Source organism: Tiliqua scincoides, chromosome 5 (assembly GCF_035046505.1).
Source record: "Tiliqua scincoides isolate rTilSci1 chromosome 5, rTilSci1.hap2, whole genome shotgun sequence".
Classification (NCBI taxonomy): Eukaryota; Metazoa; Chordata; class Lepidosauria; order Squamata; family Scincidae; genus Tiliqua; species Tiliqua scincoides.
Window position 1 is genome coordinate 109768099 of NC_089825.1, and position 20101 is coordinate 109788199.

Sequence of the window (20101 nt, forward strand, 5' to 3'; positions counted from 1 at the left end):
CCGCCTCAGGGACTCCCGCTCTGGATTTTGCCTCGAGGTTGACTCCTGAAGCCTTTTCCATAACTGGATGTAGCCACAAAGCAGTGGAGGTTTGGGATCAGAGTTTTCCTTCTCTCAGATGAGCTGCCTTCCCAGGCTGACGAGCCCCATCTACCCGGTGGCCCCATCACCGTGAACAATTATGTTTAATTTGGCACATTCTTGGTAGCACTGAAGGACCTACTAAAAAATCTGGTTTAAAAAAATGTCACAGACACCACGTCACATTTTGCACATTGTGTATGTGTGCATGTCTGAACAGCTGTCTAGGCATCTGGCCTGGATGCCTTTAAAAGGGGATTGGACAAGTTTCTGGAGGAAAAATCCATTACGGGTTACAAGCCATGATGTGTATGTGCAACCCCCTGATTTTAGAAATGGGCTATGACAGAATGCCAGATGCAAAGGAGGGCACCAGGATGAGGTCTCTTGTTATCTGGTGTGCTCCCTGGGGCATTTGGTGGGCTGCTGTGAGATACAGGAAGCTGAACTAGATGGGCCTTATAAAAAATTACAAAGCAAGAGTACATTATTAGTATCACCTAAGTGAACCTGAGCATTCACTGCTACTTGAGAACAAAATAGTTTTCCGAATCCAAACAAGCTGGAAAATAGTCCAATGTACTTTGTGAGATGTCATCACTGAGCACTGCACAGCTGCCCATGGGAAGCCACCATAGGGCTAAATGCACACCATAGGGACATTATCAGGGATATTGGACCTAGTACATGTTATCTTGCTGCCTCAGTGTAAAGTGACTTTGTTGAAGGTGACCAGACTACAAAGTCAATGACTATGTGTCTCCTTTTTTTTCTTTATGAAACTGCCAACATTAAAAGTTGAAACCGCTGTCCTCTCCTACCAAAGAAACCTAAATGAAGATGGACTCCACCAATTGTACACAAAGACTGAACCAAACAAGAATCACAGAATTTGTCCTCATAGGATTTTCTCTTGACCCAAAGAACAAGAGTCTTTTATTTGCTATAGGTCTGTTAGTCTACCTGTTGACTTTGGCAGGAAATGCTGTCATCATTATGTTGATTGGGGTTGACCAATGCCTCAGAACTCCCATGTACTTCCTCCTGGGTAATCTCTCGTTTGTTGAGATCTGCTACATTTCCACCACACTTCCAAAGATGTTGTGGGATCTCTTGTTGGGGTACAAGACCATCTCCTTCATAGGATGTGCACTCCAAATGAATTTCTTCGTCACTTTAGGTAGCATAGAGTGTTTGCTGCTCTCAGCCATGGCATATGACCGCTATGCAGCCATCTGCCACCCACTCCACTACATCATACTCATGAGACAGTCTGTATGTAGGGGCTTACTGGCCATTTCATGGATTATTGGCAACATCAATTCTATGGTCCACACAGCACTGGTCTTTTCCTTAACTTTCTGTCACTCCAATGAAATTGACCATTTCTTCTGTGATATTCCTCCTATTCTGCACCTCTCTTGCTCTGATGTATTTCTTGTCCAGTTGATGAACTTCACTATCTCTGTGTGTGTCATTATTGTGCCTTTCTCCCTGACTCTTCTTTCCTACATCCTCATTGTCTTTGCAGTGCTCAAAATCCGCACAGCCCATGGTAGGATCAAGGCATTCTCCACCTGTGCTTCCCACCTCACTGTGGTGAGCATTTTCTATGGCACCATCATCTACACCTATATACGACCCTCTACGAACCATTCCTTGGAGGAAGACCGCCTGGTTTCTGTGTTATATGCCATCATTACTCCCCTGCTAAACCCCCTGATCTACAGCTTTAGGAACAAGGAAGTGCAGGGGGCACTTTGGAGAACCCTTGGGAAGAGTAGGTTATAGTGATGGGCAGCAGTGGACCTCCCCAGCCCTGTGCCCGGGGCAAAGGTCCATGATGGCACCCCCCACATCAGGGAAACCTCTGTATGGTTTAAAATAAACTGTTTGGGCTGTCTTTTAAAAGAGGTCAACTGTTACCCTCCTTGGCAAGTGTGTGTATTTGTGTTGGCAGGTTATGGTGCCAGATTGTGGCTTAAGTCACTCAAAAGGCTTCATAGGTGAGTTGAGATTTGAATGTGACTTTCCTCAGATCAACTCTAACACATTATCCACTTTAACTGAGTCTAGTGGCTTTCTGAGTTTGGCAGGAAGAATAAAATCTCAACTTTGATTTGATTGTCAAACAACTGTCAAATCAATTGCCACCTCTATTGGAGTCATACTTTTGATTTATTTATTTATTTTCTGTATTTATATGGGGCCTTATTTGGTCATATTGACCTCTTCCTGTTATAGTATATGTGTACTAGTTATTCAAATGTGTACCATGCATAACAGTGATGTTTCAATGGCTAAAAATAGTAAAGATTGATAGAAAATCCCATTATATTTGTCTTTTTTCCTATCTGTGACTACAAATGTTAAGGAAGATGGACTATGTTCCTTGCGGCTTTTTGAGTTGTTTATTAATTTGTCTCAAGAGAAAAACTGCAACTTCAGTTCCCACATGGAACAAATGATGGTGTCCACAGAGACCAAGAAGGTTTGGAGAATACAATCCCCCTGGACAATCCTCACTGGAATATTTACTAAGCCTAGAGTAATGTAGTGTACCTTGAGTTGTATCCTGGAGCAAGCAAAGGGAAAATGCTGAAGTTGGTGTTCAGAAATGCTTAAGATGCGACAACTTAACAACTTAAACCAGGTGAAGCAAATCACTGGATGTTCTTTAAATCTTTCCACCTTAGTTTTAACCAATTGTGTTTATTTTGACACCTTCTTGGTGGTACTGAGTAATATTGCATAGACATTACGTTCATGGCAGTACCTTTTTGGAGGAATTACAATTTTTTAAAATTTTTATTTGATTTGTTTTAAGCAACAAAACATATTTGGCTCTGCATGCCACCAGCTCTTTCCAGGTTGCAGTGGAAGGGAGCAATGGGGAACAGATTGATCCAGGCTTGCAATGACAAATGATAAAAATAAAGAGGATGATGCCTTCTAAATGACACTGTGTCAGCCTGTTTTCCAAACTGGGTACAAGAAGCCCAGAATCCCTTCGGCTGTGTCTTTGACCAGTCTGACACAGGGTGGTAGCAAACAGACATGCAAAGAGAGTTCTGGGTGATTTGATTCTTCTGTGGAATATGCTTAGCTTTCTTCAGTCCTCAGATAACATGCAAATAGAAAGGTAATTTGTTCTTCAGCCTCACCTTACATGCTTTGGATGGATTATATAAATTTGTATCAAGTATCTTTGATGTTTATCTGAACTTTTTGTGAATTATTTTTAAAAAATAGCCTCCGTTTTAAAATACAAGTGGCACAATTTTTTAAGGGTGGAGGGAGGTTTACAGCGTGGAGGGCAGTAAACATATTAATTTGGGGTTGCATCCAGCAAAACTGAATTCTGACTCAGCACCATATTTATAAATGGAACCAAAAATGAACATCATTGTTATATAACCACAATGTATTTCAGGTTTCATCTTTTGGAAGTAAGTCCCAGGCAAGTATTCCTCCTCCTCTCCATCTTCTTTTATCTTTTGCCCAAGGCAACTGCTTCTCTTCCTCCAATGGTTCTACCATTTACTGAAATGAATTTGGTGAAAAGTAGAACACTGATGGTTCTGATCTACCATGTAATTGATGGTGACCGTTTATCTATGCCTCCCCTTCATGAATCTACATCTACGACGGCTGTGATGTCTCAAAGCAAAGATCTCCTACAGTTTCATGACAAAGATGATCAAAGAAGAACAGAATGACATTGAACCAAACAAGTCTCATCAGAGAGTTTATCTTGCTGGGATTATCCAATGACCCAGCACAACAGATTTTTCTCTTTTTCATAGGCCTTCTAGTCTATCTGCTAACCTTGGCAGGGAATCTAATCATTATCACCTTGATTTGGTTGGACCGTTGCCTCCAGACACCAATGTACTTCCTCCTTGGCAACCTCTCGTTCATTGAGATCTGCTACACCTCCTCCACTGTTCCAAAGATGCTCTGGAACATCTTGACAGGAGACAAGACCATCTCATTCGTAGGCTGTGCTCTCCAGATGTATTTCTTTGTCACCTTAGGAGGCACAGAGTGTGTCCTCCTCTCAGTCATGGCATACGATTGTTATGCAGCCATCTGCCACCCACTGCACTACACCCTGCTCATGAGTCAACCAGTCTGCAAAGGGTTACTAATGATTTCCTGGACTATTGGAAGTGTCAACTCCATCATTAACACTGCTTTCATTTTCTCCCTTGACTTCTGCCACTCCAACCAGATAGATCACTTTTTCTGTGACATTCCACCCCTCCTTCACCTCTCGTGCTCTGACACAACACTGAGCAAAATGATGACCTTCACTATCTCTGGATGTGGCATTACTATGTCCTTCTTCCTTACCCTTCTCTCTTACATCTTCATTGTGTCCTCTGTGCTCAAAATACGTACAACTCAAGGTAGGATTAAAGCTTTCTCTACCTGTGCATCCCATCTCACTGTGGTGAGCATCTTCTATGGTACCATCATCTTCATGTACTTAACTCCGTCTTCCTGCCACTCTGTTGAACAGGAGCAGCTGCTTTCTGTACTGTATACAATGATTACCCCACTGCTGAACCCTCTTATTTACAGCTTCAGGAACAAAGATGTCCAGGGTGCCCTTTGCAGAATCTTTGATAAGAGACGGTAGAATGACTGGGAGTTGTAGCTTGCATAACTGAACAGTCCAAAACACAGTGAAATGTATTTTAAAATATGTGACAATTTGTTTTTATCGATTTGAATGTTTATTCTTTTGTTTATTTGGTATGTATTAACTCTGTTCAGTTTAGGGAACTGCACTCAGTTGATTTCTGAGTGGTCTGTAGTGTATGATTAGAAATGAAATACATTGCAGTTCAGAAACTCTAACTTTGCACATATTATTATTGTTATTTCTTTGTGATCAGAGCCATTTCTGCAACAATACCCATGACAAAACATCCCTCACTTGTATACTGGTATCTGCCAAATTGATGGGAACATCTGAGAATGTTTAACATTGGGAGGTAGCAGTGTAAATTTAGTGACAGGCAACGTTGTGAATAACAGAAAGCTATATTACAAACATACTAAGGCTTTCATGGTTGGATGAGTTTAAAGCATAATTTTGCATGTTGCCCAACATTTTGTTTTCAACTGTGAATGCAGCACTTACATGCAGAAAGATACATTGTTGGAACATCTTGAGTTAATGTTAAAGAGCGCAATCTTGAGTGTGTCCTGTGCTGATGCAAGTCCCTTGTGCCAGCCCAGGAGAGTCGCAAACGTGACGTAAAGTACATTTGGCTTCCTCGTGAGTCCTGGGCCAGTGCAAGGACACACACTGGCCCACAGACGCTGCATCCAGCCTCTGTGCTGACATGGGGAAGGAAGGTTGCATCAGCCGAGTTTGGCCAACACAGGGATCTGGGGAGGGCAGGAAGGAGTCGGGGGGGAGGTAGGAGGGAGGCTTTCCAGGGTGGGGGGAGAGTGGACAGAGGGTGTTCCAGGGGGTGGGTGGGCAGCAAGCGGGAGGCAGGGCTGAACCCGGCAGTTATGCTGAATCCCAACCCAATTCTCCAAGCAGTGCGGAGTGGCTCCAAGTTGCGCCTTTCTCCTCAGACTTGTGCCACCTCCTGAGGTGGCGGAGGTCTGAGGAGATCCATTCGGGCTGTGGTGGCTTACCCAGGGGTAAGGGGAAGAGCTTCCCTTGCCTCTGGCTGAGCCGATTCTGGCCCCAATCTTGCTCTGGATACAACACAGGCCTCCTGGTCTGCCTGTTCCAGCGCAAAATAGGATTGCGCTGTAGATCAATAGAGTGAGCAAATTTGTGTTCTATGAAAAGAGTCCAGCTGTCTAAATTAAAGGAGAATGACAGGGTTCACCAAGGGAACACTGTAGCATAGTACAGTCCTGGTAGCCATCTTCTAGCCACCCTCGTAAACTAGTGTAAAGGAGGAGATAAGTGACTTTAAAAGAGTTAAATCTCTTCCCTCTGAGGCAAAAATTTCTTGCCCTTTTCCAAGTGGCAGTTAAAGTCTGTTGGAACAATATATGGGCAATAAGTCCTGAAGTCACACACACACACACACACACACACACATCAGCAGAACAATCTGTGGGCAGGGCTTTCACTTTCTACAAGAACAGTAGGAGGTGTTAGAGCCCAATCCTATGCATATCTACTCAGAAGCCAGTCCCATTATAGTCAATAGGGCTTACTCCCAGGATACTGTGGATAGGATTGCGGTCTTACAACCCAATCCTACACTGCCTGGCACATGAGGCTGTCAAAGTGGCTACTGCGGGATCCTGAAATGAAGAAAAATGGTTAAAGAAAATACTATTTAAAAGTATCTTTATCTTTCACTTGGAAGACTATGAAGTCAAAAAAAATCCATTTTTTTTTTTGGGGGGGGGGAGGGTAATTGGTTAATATAGAGTTAAACCCTCCTCCTCATCCCCACCCAGTTGACAGTTGCAGACAGTTGGTGACAGTTACACAAATAAGCAGGTTCTGATTGGCTGCACAGCTGGAAGGTTCCAGGAGACCAGCGTATAAAAAGGACAGCAAACTGCAGCTCACGGCACCCAGTTCTCTGTGGGTGGCAGAGGAAGGAGGCTGGTGAAGAGTCTCCAGGAGGAGGGCTTGTAGGGAGAGACCTTACCTGTCTGTTCTGAAACCTTTATTGGCATATCAACACGATAAACCTTACCTGTCTTGAGAGCCGCTTGAGCTCCAGCCAAGACCCAAACGTCTATCTGTGGTCCAAGTTCCCAACCAGAAACAGTTCTGCCCCAAGTTCCAACTTTTCAGCAGCCGACTACCAGCCAAAGGGCAAAACCATGCTTACCTTTCCCTTTCAATAGCCTGACCAGCAGAGGGTTGAGGAAGGGGAATACCTAGGTGTATGTCCTGGGGGTCTTTGTTCTATACATCAAAGCTTTACCTTTTATCTCTTTCTCAATAAAAATCTTTGTTCTTGTTCAGCTTCACTCTGGTGTCTGTGTGTGGTCTGTGCCTTTCTATTGCTCAAGGTCATTTAAAGGTGGCCCTCATTGGTAGGGCTGAGTTCAGCAACCAGTGACCAAAGGAGCCATGAGAAATTTGACTGACAAGATGACAAAATCTTCCAAAAGTGGTTGGTTTGAAGTGAAAACACAGTATAAAGAAGCATAGCTGTACATTGGGAGAAAAGGATCGATGTTGACAGATGATGTTGTAACAGGATATTCTGATTGAGGGCCAAACTAGATATGGACAAAATAGCATTCCTTGTCTTTTTTTACCTAATGGTTTATTAAAATGAAACCTGTTCTTGGAAGGCTGTGGAAATGTGAGTGGAAATGTGGGTGAGGAGATGCTCTCTAACCCCTTTCCCCTGCCTAAGTTATAGCCACTAAAAATGACATTACCAGGATACATTCTTCATTTCCACCCACATTTGAAAATGTGCAGTGCCTTGTATCTTTTTCTTGAAGGAGAGAAAATAAGTTTGGGGAGGCAATTTTTAGCCAACCAATGGCAAGAGAACTTACAAGAGTGCATTTCAGTTTAAAAAAAATAAAGGGAGAGGAGACGTGGAACATCATGATTCATCAAGTTTGGCTCCAACCATCAGATATGACTTTCAAAATTTCTACAAGTAGCTACACTTCAATCACATTTTTGAAGTTTTCTGTTGCTTTAAATGTACAGCTGGGAAACATAAAGTGAGAATAAAACACTGTATCTTATCTGCTGATTGCAATGATTCCCCACTTGGCCCCTTATTGTTATCTCCCAGCTGAGATAGTTTCAATGACTAGAGTGAATTCTCAAAAGGACTAATGTCAACTGACGCACAGGGAAATTATCTGAGGTTAGAAATAGTTGCAACATCTTAATAATTGGATGGGGTTAGTTGTCTTCAAAAAGACACAGTGGATTACAGATGGGGGAAGAAGGCACAGAAATGAAATGAAAATTCATTTATGGACTTCAGAATCACCACTTGACAACATCCTAGCAGTGGAATTGATAAGGTTTGCTTGTTTGTTTTTGCCTTGTAAACAAAAGAGGGGAAAAAGTGCATGTAATATTTCCTAATGTGAGAACCAAAATATACAGTGCTGGTGCCTGGTTGCAAAGGCTCCTGGGGCAAAGGCCTGTCTTGGACCTTCCCCCCGTTGCGTTCCACCTTCCCCTTGATGGTGATGACTACTGCTACCACTGGTACTGAAGGTTCATAGAATTGTAGAGTTGGAAGGGACCTCAGGGGTTATCTAGTCCAGTTCTCTGCTCAGTGCAGGCAACTACTACAGGATCCCTGACAGGAAGCCATTCACCCTCTGCTTGAAAATGTTCAATGGGGGAAAGCCCTCAACTGCATGAGACAGATTTTCTCAGTGCCAAACAGCTTTTACAGTTAAGAAATTCTTCTGTATGTCTAGCCTACAACTACTTTCCTTTAGTTGCAACCCACTGGTTCCAGTTCTTTCTTAGGAGCAACAGAGAACATGACTTCCCCTACTTCTATGTGATAGCCCTTCAGACAAATGAAAACAGCTTTCATATCTCCCCTTAGCCTTATCTTCTCCTGGCTTAACATATGAAGCTCTTTGAACTGTCTTAACAGATTGAACTATATTCAATCACTCACATAACTGGGTCCTAAATGTAAGGATTTGAGGAAAACTTTTCAAGGGAAAGGGAATGCATAATGGCACAACCAAGGAAGAGAGAAAAGAGGGGGAGTAGGGCTTGGAGGAATTTGGAGGGCTATCCAGAGAGTTGAAAAACCAGGGTATGTGCTACACAACTTTACAGTATAGGTATGTGTCACTTAATTGCAGGAATACATTTTCTGAAACCCATCATTAGGCATATTTATCCTTAAGTTGGTAGCACCCCAGAATGCCTTGCAGCTGCTCAGTAACACCCTGGAATGCCTTGCAGCAGTACTAGAAAGCCTTGTGGCACCATAGTGCACCTGCCACAACCCATCAAAAATTGGGTCATGACCTCCTGGTGGGTCATGACATGCAGTTTGGGAACCACATTGTATATGGGGTTGGTAACTGATCAACAGTCTGTATGTGGCAGATATGTGTAGTTGATTGAAAGAAATTTGGATTTCTTTGTTTTCCAATTAGAAGCCGAAATGAAAAATCAAGAGTTGCTCTCTCTCAGATGGTTTATTAGCTAACAGGCTTGAACAGACATGTCAAGGACAAGACCATACCCCTTGTACCTCCCCTTTTGTGATCACTTTTATAACAGTAGAAAACAACTGTCCATAACAACCATGACGCAGTTTGGCTTCTCGGGACTTTCCAAACTTTCCAGAATTCATAAACCTGGGTCATTGCGCCCTAGTACTGTCTGACCGAGCAATATACATTACTTGAGTTAGACAAATACATAAGTTCACATAAGAAGATATATCAATACAGGTAAACCTTAAAAATCTCCCTCATAGTCATACCAGACCCTTATAGCCTGTGTAAAGTGCCTTGATACATAATTCTTATCATGTTTTCCCCTCCTCCTAAATGCACAGCTCTTCCTGCAGTGACAGAATTGCTCTGAAGTAGTCCAGGTGCATTGTCTGCAGATAAGAATGGAAAGAGAAAACCAAACCAGTCTGAAAGAATTCATTCTCCTGGGACTGGCGGAGGACCCTCAGGTCCAGATCCTTCTCTTTGCTGCAGGACTCTTGATCTATTTGCTCACCTTGGCAGGGAATCTGACCATCATTGGTCTGATTCAGACTGACCCACACCTCCGCACCCCCATGTACTTCTTACTGAGCAACCTGTCCTTTACAGAGGTCTGCTACATCACCACCACTATGCCCAAGATGCTGTGGGACCTCTTGTCAGGGGATAAGACCATTTCCTTTGCTGGCTGTGCACTCCAAATGTATGTCTTTCTGACCACAGCAGCTACAGAAGGTGCCTTACTCTCGGTCATGGCATATGACCGCTATGCTGCCATTTGCCACCCATTGCACTACACCCTGCTCATGAGCCAGTCTGCCTGCATGTGGCTTCTGGCAACTTCCTGGGCTATTGGAAATATCAATGCCATTGTCAACACAGCTTCTGTTTTCACCCTGGATTTCTGTGATTCCAATGAGATTGTGCACTTCTTTTGTGACATCCCACCCATCCTGCATCTCTCCTGTTCTGATACCTCCTTCACTGAGTTGGTGACTTTCGTCACCTCTGGGAGCATCATGATCACAACGGTCTCCTTCATTGTCCTCTCTTATGTCCTCATTGTTTCATCTGTGCTCAAAATCCATACAGCTAAGGGGAGAATCAAGACATTTTCCACTTGCTCTTCCCATCTCACTGTAGTGAGCATCTTCTACAGCACAGCCATCTTCACCTACATGCGCCCTTCTTCCACACACTCCATGGAACAGGATCGCTTAATTGCTGTCCCGTACACCATTATCACTCCTTTGCTGAACCCTTTGATCTACAGCTTCAAGAACAAAGAAATGCAGGCAGCGCTTCTGAACCTTCTTGGGAAGAAAGAACGTTGTCCAAGGTGAAAGATAAGACTTTCTGCTCATAAACAAATTAAAAGTGCTGCCGTAATTTGTGATGCATTAGAAGAAGCAGATCATGGAAATTTTTTCAATGAGACTTACTCCCAGGAAACTGTGTATAGGATTGCAGCCTGAATTCATGGCAAAAAATGATGTTGGACTCTTCTGTACAACCATATTGTCTAAAACTGCCTTACCTGAAGATTACCAAACATTCAAATATGAAGAAAAAGCAAGTCAGGAACACTTCAAATGTTATCATGCTCCTCTATCCCCAGTTTTGATAAGGCAAGGGTAGGGTGGAACAGGGCAGTGACAGGGAAGGGAGGAGGGCAGATCAGGCTCAGGAAGGGGGAAGGTACCAAATCCTGATCCCCTTTCTGGGCCTGATCCATGTTGCCAGGTCAACGTGGATTTGTGCCAGTATATAACTGGTGTAGGTCATAATTGACCCATTGGGCCTCCATGGGCTTACTCTGGGGCAAAGGAACATCTGTTCTCTTACCCTGAGAAGATCTCCCAAAGCTGATACTTTCCCACAGGATTCAGGTGGCCTGCGCTGGCAACATTGCATTGCTGCGCAAGGAGTTGCAGTGGATTGGGAGGCTAGAAAGGTATATTATGTGATAGCAGTGAACTTCAAATATACCAAAATGTTGTACACATCATAAACAAATATACATAGAAGCTGCTACTTCTCATGTACCCCACTAACATGCGTAATATCTGAGCTGTACCCGTCTTTAAGATTCTATCTACATGACCAGTTTAGAGAGCAAAGAAAAGCACTTTTGGTGGTTGTCCCAGTCAGATGGAACTCAAACTACACACCCCAGGGAATCATTGGAGGACATAAGAGGCAAGCATCTTGCTGGAGCTAAGCAAGCCTGAGTCTGGTCAATGCCGGTAGGAGACTTTCTGGGAACTCCATACATACCACCTGTTATGGAAGAAAGGCAGGACATAGATAAACAGACCATATGAATAAACTGAATGAATGAAATAGTTAAGCATCCCCAAAACATCAACAGAAAAGAAGAGGCTCTACATATTAACAATACCTGGCTTCCAATCCTAAAAAGAACAGACATTAAAGAGCTTTATAAGGAAGAAGTTTCCAGCAGAGATGGGATACTGTGATTAGGCTGAGTTTGCTTTAAGAATGCAGCAGTAAAATGGAATTCTTAAGCAACTGGAGGGTACTGGTTTTTTAACTGCTGTTTCTGACTTGCTCTCTAATAACAGGTCCTGTCTAGGCACATTTCCCTGATGAAGTTCTGAAAAAGTTACAAAACGAAACATTGGACTTTTTAACAACATGGGTTCTAATTCTTTGACATAACCATGGTCTTCTCACCCAAATAAAGATATGTTAAATTGTTGGATTATTGCTGGCCATGAAAAACCTATGAACATATATAAACTGACCTTAGTTCAAGCCTGAGCCTGTTTTGGAGGGCCCATCTAATTGGGATGGCCTGTGAGGTTTAGGGTCAAGTTGGGAAATGTTAATGAGTTAAATTTGTTTACATTCTGTTTTGGAATTATTTGGGGGGAGGGTTTCATTTGTTTTTCACCTGACCTCTCTGGATGAGGTAAATTATCAATTAAAATGACTCAAGAAATTGACCACATTCTGACACCCATCTAAGGGCCCAATCCTATCCAACTTTCCAGCACTGGTGCAACTGCAATGCAGCCATGAGGAAAGGGAACAAATGTGGAGGCCTCTGTGACTGCCTCCCCACCACAGGATTCAGTGCATGTCCCATTGGCACAGCTGCACCACCAGAGGAAAATTGGATAGGATTGGGCCCTAAGTGTGCTTAAGGCTACTGGAATCAGGAGAATGAAGCACACCTAACTGTGCATTGAATTGTGACTTCTCAAAACAGTGTTTGCACTTGGAAAATATGCATTGGTACCACGTACTAGACATTTGAGCAGATCAGAGGCAAAAAACAGCAGTAGCAAAAAACCAAGGAAAAAATATTAGGATCATAATGTATAGAGGGATTGTTTATTAACCCTCCCCCCCCCCCCCCCACACACACACACAGAGTTTAGCTTGAAGACTACTGGAGCAGTCATATTGGACAGCAAAAGGTAGTAGACAGAAGTAAAACAGCTGAAGTGATTGATCATTGAAATTGTATGGAAGATAAATATGTTGGTGCAAAGTCTAGACCAGTGTTTCTCAATGTTTGTCCTCTGCTGTACCACTTAACATGGTCCACCTATTCGAAGTACCACAAGAAGTAACTGGTGATGACATCATCTCCAGTTACTTTTGGGTTGGGAGGTCAGATGCAATGCGACACACACCAGTAAGAGGCTCATAGTGAATGAGAGGGCTTTTTCGAGCATGGAAAAACATGTTATGTAGTTCTTCCTGCTGAGCCGAGCCTCCTACCTCTGTTTGTTGTGTCATGTTCCTAGTCTGGGGAACCACTAGTATTGCCAGACACCATCTGAAGTACTTGGTGGTACCCGTACCACTAGTTGAGAAACACTTGCCTAGACACTTAGCAAAATAATATTTGAAGTCATTCAAATACCTGGAGCAATACCTTAAGGTGACCACTAGATGGCACTCTATGATTGTCAAATGTTCCATATAGTTTTAGTGTTGTCACAAAAATATGCCCAACAAATGTATTCTTATGGTATGCTGCAAGACTTACAGATTTATTGAGTCAGATTTGTTAGGCCTAAGCATTTGTGGACTCAAGCTCTCTCTGGTGAAGTTAATTCTAGTCAACAACATACATACAACAAACCTATCTCCAAACAGTCATGTATGAAGGTATATATTAAAAGATAGATAAGAAATAAGGGTTAAAACACACCAGTTTGCTTACACAGTTACTCCAAGTTGCTTAGAACCAGCAACTTAGCCCGCTTCAAGTTGCTCTAATGTAGAAATTTAGTAACTGGAAGGGTCACAAATTCAAATTCACCTGCCAGCAAAAGTTGTAAATAGGTGATCTCAGAGAGACCTTTTTGTTTCCTGACAATGAGGGGAGATACTGGTCTCTGAGCATCTGATTAAAAGCACAATGCAGAACAATGTGTGGAAGAGAGTCTACCTCTCTGAGGCCACAACTGCAAAATCGTTCTTCCTTTGGGGCATTTCTAAACCTACCAAGTAGGTCATTAGAAGGCAACACATTGCATCGGGCTAATGAAAATGCCCTCCTTTCAAAGGGGCACTCTAAGAAGGACAGGTATTTTGGTTGTAGACCAAAGGTATTGTTAAGATGGAAATTTAGGGGCGAACATTTTTTTTGTGCTGCAGCCAAAATCTCTTGCTTTTCTATGTCTGTTATTCTTGTTATCAAGAGCCTGATAGAAATCTCAAGTGTAGCAGCTCCTTGCAGATCTTCCTCGAGACCCATTTGTCTAATTTTCTTATTGAATAGAGCTAAGCAAGGAGACAGCAGCGAGTCAGTCAATAAGCCCTTTAACAATGGATTTTGGTCAGCCCTGGAGCACACTTTGGCCCAGTATTTTAAGAAACTGGACCAAGCTAGAAACTCCAGCCTATATTGGCCTGTCTCCAGGCAATGTGCCGCGAAGGGAACGCAATGCGGTACACCTAAGATCTTGTATAGAAAATTAGAATGTATCTTTTCAATTGAATCATTTAATGCTGGCATCCAAACAGGAACGCCATACAAAATTTGAGGTGTAACTTTGGCGTTAAAAGCCTGGAGAGCAGCTGGAATGAATGAGTTACCCCAAGAGAAGAAAAAACGAGTAATAACCTGAACAGCTAGTTTGGATGAGTTAATTACTGTAAGATGATGGGACATCTTCCATCAAATCTTAGATCTGCCTACTGATATGACCTTATCAGAGATTTGTTTCTCTGAAAGGCAGTCGAAAGACAGAACAATTAATGCGGCTGGGTTTCTTTTGGCTAAATTCTGTATTGCCAAAGGCCTCACTTGGTTAAACGGCCTAGATTATCTGGGGGATAAAGGAGAGTATACCCATATTTCAACCAGAGGTATGAGTTAATTCTAGTCAATGAATGCTTATGCCATAATGTCTGTTGTGAAACCACAAAAGGGGCCTTTTTGTCTTTGTGGCAAACATAATTTTTCTCTTGACTCTTAAATAGCATACATATATCAACAAATATAACACAGTTCAAATGAGTTTTAAGGCATTTCTGCCTGCAGCCCCTCAGAGGTGTGTTCAATGTGAAATTCTGCACAATTTTTTCACAACATAAAAGTTCTCAGTATACTTTGTCTACCATACATCTCTGAGATTAATCTAATTTTCTTTGCTCCTTTTGTCTTCTCTCCTCTTTGTCATCTTTATAACACTTGAGTTTTGGTGCAAATATGACAACTATTAAGAATAGTTTTTGAGAACTGCACACAATCTTCTACAGCAGTGATTCTCAAACTTTTTAGCACCAGGACCCACTTTTTAAAATCACACTATATCGGGAGCTACCTAGGTTTGCCAGACTTTTAAAAAAAGAGATCTAGAAATTATTTATTTATTTAGAGTAATCAATACCAGAAAAAAAGATGCTCTAACATTTATCTCACTACATTTAAGCATGCTTACAAAAAGGCAGGAGCTGAGCTCTTTGCAGGGTAATTAGCAGCTACAGGATCTGATTTTTGAATAGCCTCACAGTTTGAAGCAATTAGTTATCTGATCTTTCCATCACCCTATGGAGAGCCACCAAAAATCAGCGCACAACTCACCAGTGGGCCCTTACTCACAATTTGGGAACCATTGTTACAGTCTTTTCTGCACCACTTGTTACTTCTTTTGAGTATAACCAGCACACTTTTGGATTGCACCAAGGGGATCATACGGAACTATATTCAAAGACATTTGCAATGCAATCCTATGAATATCTACTCAGAAATAAGACCCACTGTGTTAAATGAGCCTTGCTCCCAGCAAAGTGTGTATAGGCAGGACTGTGTATAGGCAGGGCAGGAGGTCTGGCTTTGTGGCAGAACTGCCTTCTATGATGCCTGAAGAAAAGCTGAAAGTGCAGTTCGAGATAGCTGGAAACATCCAAGAGCTGCTGGCCTGTGCAGTGCTGCTGACAAGATGAGTCATCTCAGCTGGTGAGAGGAGCGGAGGATGACCACCTTTGGTGAGAATAAAGGAGTGCCTTCAGATAAAGCTTGTGTTGCTGCCACGCACCCTCCCCCCCCCCACCACACACACAAACATTTACTTTGGGAACCATTGATATAGTATACTCCCAATGAATATTTTTCACATGCTATAACATTATGCTCTACACATCCATTAAAATTGACTGTTGGGAGAGTTAGAACAGACAAAAGAAATATTTTTTTTTACTCAGCGTATAATTAGTCTGTGGAACTCCTTGCAACAGGATGTGGTGATGGCATATGGTCCAGATGCCTTTAAAAGGTGATTGGACAAATTTCTGGAGGAAAAGTTTATCTTAGGTTACAAACCGTGGTAGGAATGTACAACGTGGTTTTAGAAATAGGTTACCTCAGAAAGTCAGATACAAGAGTGGCACCAGCATGCAAGTCTCTTGTTGTCTTGTGTGCTCCCTGAGGCATTTGGTAGGCCACTATGAGATAGAGAAAGCTGGACTAGACGGGCCTTTGGCCTGATCCAGTGGGGCTCTTCTTATGTTCCTATGACTCAGTACAGGGTGTTGCAGGTGTGCCTTACGACACGTTTGAGACACCCAATCCTGGGACTGGGGGTCAGCACTGGTGCTGGCTCAGCTCAGGATTGGGCCCTGAATTCATTCATTCCCAGTAAGGGAATGAATGAATGAATGACCGGTTCTTAAAAAGGAAATTCATGTCACTATATTTTATTTCCATTTTAAATGTACAAAGAGGCTTTGCAATTTTTTTTCCTTTGTCTTCAGATCAAGCCAGTCATGTTGGTCACAATTACCCCCATTTTATAGACATAAAATTGAGGTCAGGAAATGCAGATTTTCAGAAATGCAGGAAGAATATACTTTCTTTCTTTCTTAATATTGAAGAAGATAAAAAGTTATCCAAAACCCAAGGTCTCCAGCGGGTACGTCCCAGGGAAGCACGATGCCATTAGACAAGTTCTCAGATCTTCCCGTCTTTAATTGGAATGGGATTTGGAAGCTAAATGAAGCTACTAAAGTGCCAGGATGGCTACACTCCAAAACAGGTGCACAATGCACTTAGATATAGATCTATATATCTCATGGGAATTTATGTTGAGTCACATTACTTTGAAGAAAACATCCTTTTAGCATAGCTACTGTATAATATATGAACGGTCATGAGATGGTATTGCTATCGCCATCTCACAACCATGACCACAGTGTAGCATAGAGGGTGTGTAATCCTTTTGCAAAAGTATTCTGACTTTGCTGAGCCCTTAAACATTCCCCAGCAGAGCCCACACAGATCTCCAAGATGGAATTGATTCCAGGAAGAAGGCATCCACTCCCCAAGACTGTCCAAGTTTGTAACAGTGGGAATATAGCCTGTGCTTTCGAATTGAGCGTCACTCAGAAGGGAAGAAGGGTAAGTAAAATTAGAAGTTGCTGGCCAGGGCAATGGGCAATGAGAGAGTAGCAAATGGAGCGTGTGGGAGAGAATGGAGCACTGATACTTCGGATTTACAATATTCCATATCTTGTTCAGAAGGGGGAATAACAGACAAGGGAAATAAACTACGTAGTTATAGCTGGTTTCGCTTCAAAAGCAGAACGGCTTTTTGAACAACGCAAAGTGGCAATTCTGGAATATTCTCACTGGGACAGTTGGGACAGTGGAGAACTGTATGCTGTGTATGCAGAAAAAGACATTTCTGCAAGACAGTTTGAGGAGAATTTGCTTAGGAATTGCCCCCTTTCTCACACACATGCACACCACAGGAGCATGCACATACCCATTCTCTCTCTCTCTCTCTCTCTCTCTCTCTCTCTCTCTCTCACACACACACACACACACACACACACACACACACAAATTCTCTTCAAATAAGAAACAAATAAGAATTTTAAAAATATATTTCCGAAAGAAGGGGAATTCCATAGTCTTACCTTCATGAGCTATTTACAGTATTTATCTGAAATTTAGAAAATACAGTACTAATCAATGGTACAGCACACACCAAAGGACAAGCACACAGACAAGCAAAACTGTTGTGCCTCTATGGATAGCACAACTAAAACAAAGTATATAACAATATTATAGCATGTAAAAATATTCATTTGCAACATACTATATCAGCAGTTCCCAAAGACCTACTCGGACATTGGGATCACAGTACGTCTTTTTGTGGGGGGCAATGGGAAAGGCAGCGATACAATCCCCAGGATTATGCCACTGCTGGGGCTGGAGGGGGGTAGTTTCTACTCTCATCATCAAGAATTGGCTTTGAAGGGGGAGCCAGGAGCCCCACAGATGCCTCTGCTGGGCTCTCCAAGTGATCACAAAAACCAGAAGTTTCCAATTGCACTTTTCAAATGTTGACAGACTTGTGGAGTCCTGCAGAGGCGTCTTCTGGGCTCCCTGCGCACACACACACCCCCAGGAGGCTGGCGCTTGATCAAATAAGTAGAAACAACCCCCCTCTGGACCCAGCAGTGGCATGATCCTTTGGACTGTGTCATTGCCATACACACCCCCCGCCACTTAAAGTGCCAGGGAGGAGTGATTCCCTGGCTGGAAGGTTGCAACCCACCGGTTTGGTAACCACTGTACTCTATAATTGGTTTCAGTGTTTAATAGTTGGAACTGAGCAAAGTTTCTTTGCTCTCAATTATGAAAAGGCCATTGTTTCTGAAAAACTTGGGAGGCATTCTCTTTTAGTGCATTCTTGATTTCTAGTATTTTCAATAAATAATCATAAAGATAAACATCATGATAGTCCACTATTTCAGTATCTTTTGCATAGTCTGCAATGCAATTTTATGCATACCTTTACTTGAAAGTAAGTTCCATTGAGTTCAAAGGGTCTTATTCCCAAGTAACTGTGTATGGTCATAACCTTGGCGAGACCAACAATGGATCCATACCCTTAACATCGCAATACTATGCATGTCTACTAAGAAGTATGTCCAGTTGTGTTCGGTGGCGCTTATTCCCAGCAAATTGTGTATAGGATTGCAGTCCAAAGACCATCACTGAATAAAATGGGGTTTACTTCTTGAGTAAATATGTAAAGGACTATACTGTTATGTTATAACAAAGGACTGTGCCTTTGTTATGAAAAAAAGGATTTTGAGTACTGTGTTTATCAAATTTGCTCATAGTGGTCAACACAAGATTCCTCTTTGTAGAATGTTGATCTGTTTAGAACAGGGGTATCAAACTCATTTCATACAAAGGGCCAAATAGCATTCATGATGCCTGCCAAGGGCCGGAAGTGATGTCATTAGGCAGGAAGTGATGTCATTAAACAGTTCATGACCAAAAATAAGCAGTTCATGACCAAAAATAAGGGAACTCATTAGCTGCAAATGACAGAAGAGTAAATATACATATCCTGAACATATTCAAGAAATGGGAGAGCTCAATTTTCAAGTGAACTGCCCTTTCAGTAGTAACACCTGAGCATGGCTCAGCAGCTGAGAGCCTGACGGCCAGATAAAAAGCTTCTGCGGGCCACATCCGACCCCCGGGCCTTATATTTGATTTCCAAATCTTGAAACGCGGAGACCATGGGGAAAAAGAGGAGACAGAGAAACCATTCAGAACATGGTAACTCCCCCGGCAAGTCCTCAAAACAGAGACGCCTGGATGAACTCTCCTGGATGCAGCATGTGAGTGAGCCTAATTTTATCTCCTCTAATACGTTTTCTGTCCTTGATGTCCAAGATACTGCCGTGGAGTCAGAAGGGGGAGACCAACTGCCCCCTCCCCCCAGCTGGGAGATATCTATAACTCACAGTCGCCACATTTCCCCGCTCTACAAGACAAGCTCTCGCTACAGGAGGAGAGTGCTACCAGTAATCAGTTTTTAACTGTTTTAGGAGATTATTCCATAACAATGGGGAATACGATTGTATACATCTGCCGGCAGTTCAACTCTGTTTTATCAAAGCTGGACTTGCTTCATAAGAATATCCAGAGCCCTCCTCTCTCACCCCCCCATCCTGCACAGCATTTGGACACTCACTTCAGACACCCAAGAAACCCACTCCTGTCTGTAGAAGGGGTGAGCCCAGAACCCCCTGTGAACTCGGACCGTCATTTGCTGAGAAACCAACTGATGTTAGTGATCTGGCACACGCCCCTTAACTGGGGGAAATGGACAAATAAACCACGAGCACTCGACTCTCTATCCAGGCTACTCTGTCTTGACATACACGACATTGATTTAATTGAATTGATTAGGCTCCCTCGGTGGCACCAAATGCCACAATGTTCCCGCATCTTGTTGAAATTCAAGACTCACAGGATTCCTCGCTTGCTTCATGAGAGGAAGTACATTCTCAAAAAATACAATATTTTCCAAAACCGGGTGTTTTGTGAAAC

The 20101-nt window shown here is 42.7% G+C and overlaps 3 protein-coding genes and 1 long non-coding RNA gene across 4 annotated transcripts; 3 read left to right on the forward strand and 1 right to left on the reverse strand.

Annotated features, from left to right (window-relative positions):
• Positions 1-1290: 1290 nt before the first annotated feature.
• Positions 1291-1872, forward strand: LOC136653108 (olfactory receptor 13G1-like). Its single transcript, XM_066630031.1, has one exon. The coding sequence runs from the start codon at positions 1291-1293 to the stop codon at positions 1870-1872; it is 582 nt and encodes a 193-aa protein (XP_066486128.1).
• Positions 1873-3796: 1924 nt separating this feature from the next.
• LOC136654248 (olfactory receptor 5A2-like) lies at positions 3797-4726 on the forward strand. The gene has a single exon (XM_066631194.1). The coding sequence runs from the start codon at positions 3797-3799 to the stop codon at positions 4724-4726; it is 930 nt and encodes a 309-aa protein (XP_066487291.1).
• A 4933-nt stretch (positions 4727-9659) lies between these two features.
• On the forward strand, positions 9660-10601 carry LOC136653109 (olfactory receptor 5F1-like). Its single transcript, XM_066630032.1, has one exon. The coding sequence runs from the start codon at positions 9660-9662 to the stop codon at positions 10599-10601; it is 942 nt and encodes a 313-aa protein (XP_066486129.1).
• A 4923-nt stretch (positions 10602-15524) lies between these two features.
• LOC136654424 (uncharacterized) lies at positions 15525-20101 on the reverse strand. Its single transcript, XR_010794605.1, has 3 exons — positions 20022-20101; positions 17662-17687; positions 15525-15727 (listed from the first exon to the last, which is right to left on the reverse strand). It is a non-coding gene; the product is annotated as an uncharacterized lncRNA (long non-coding RNA).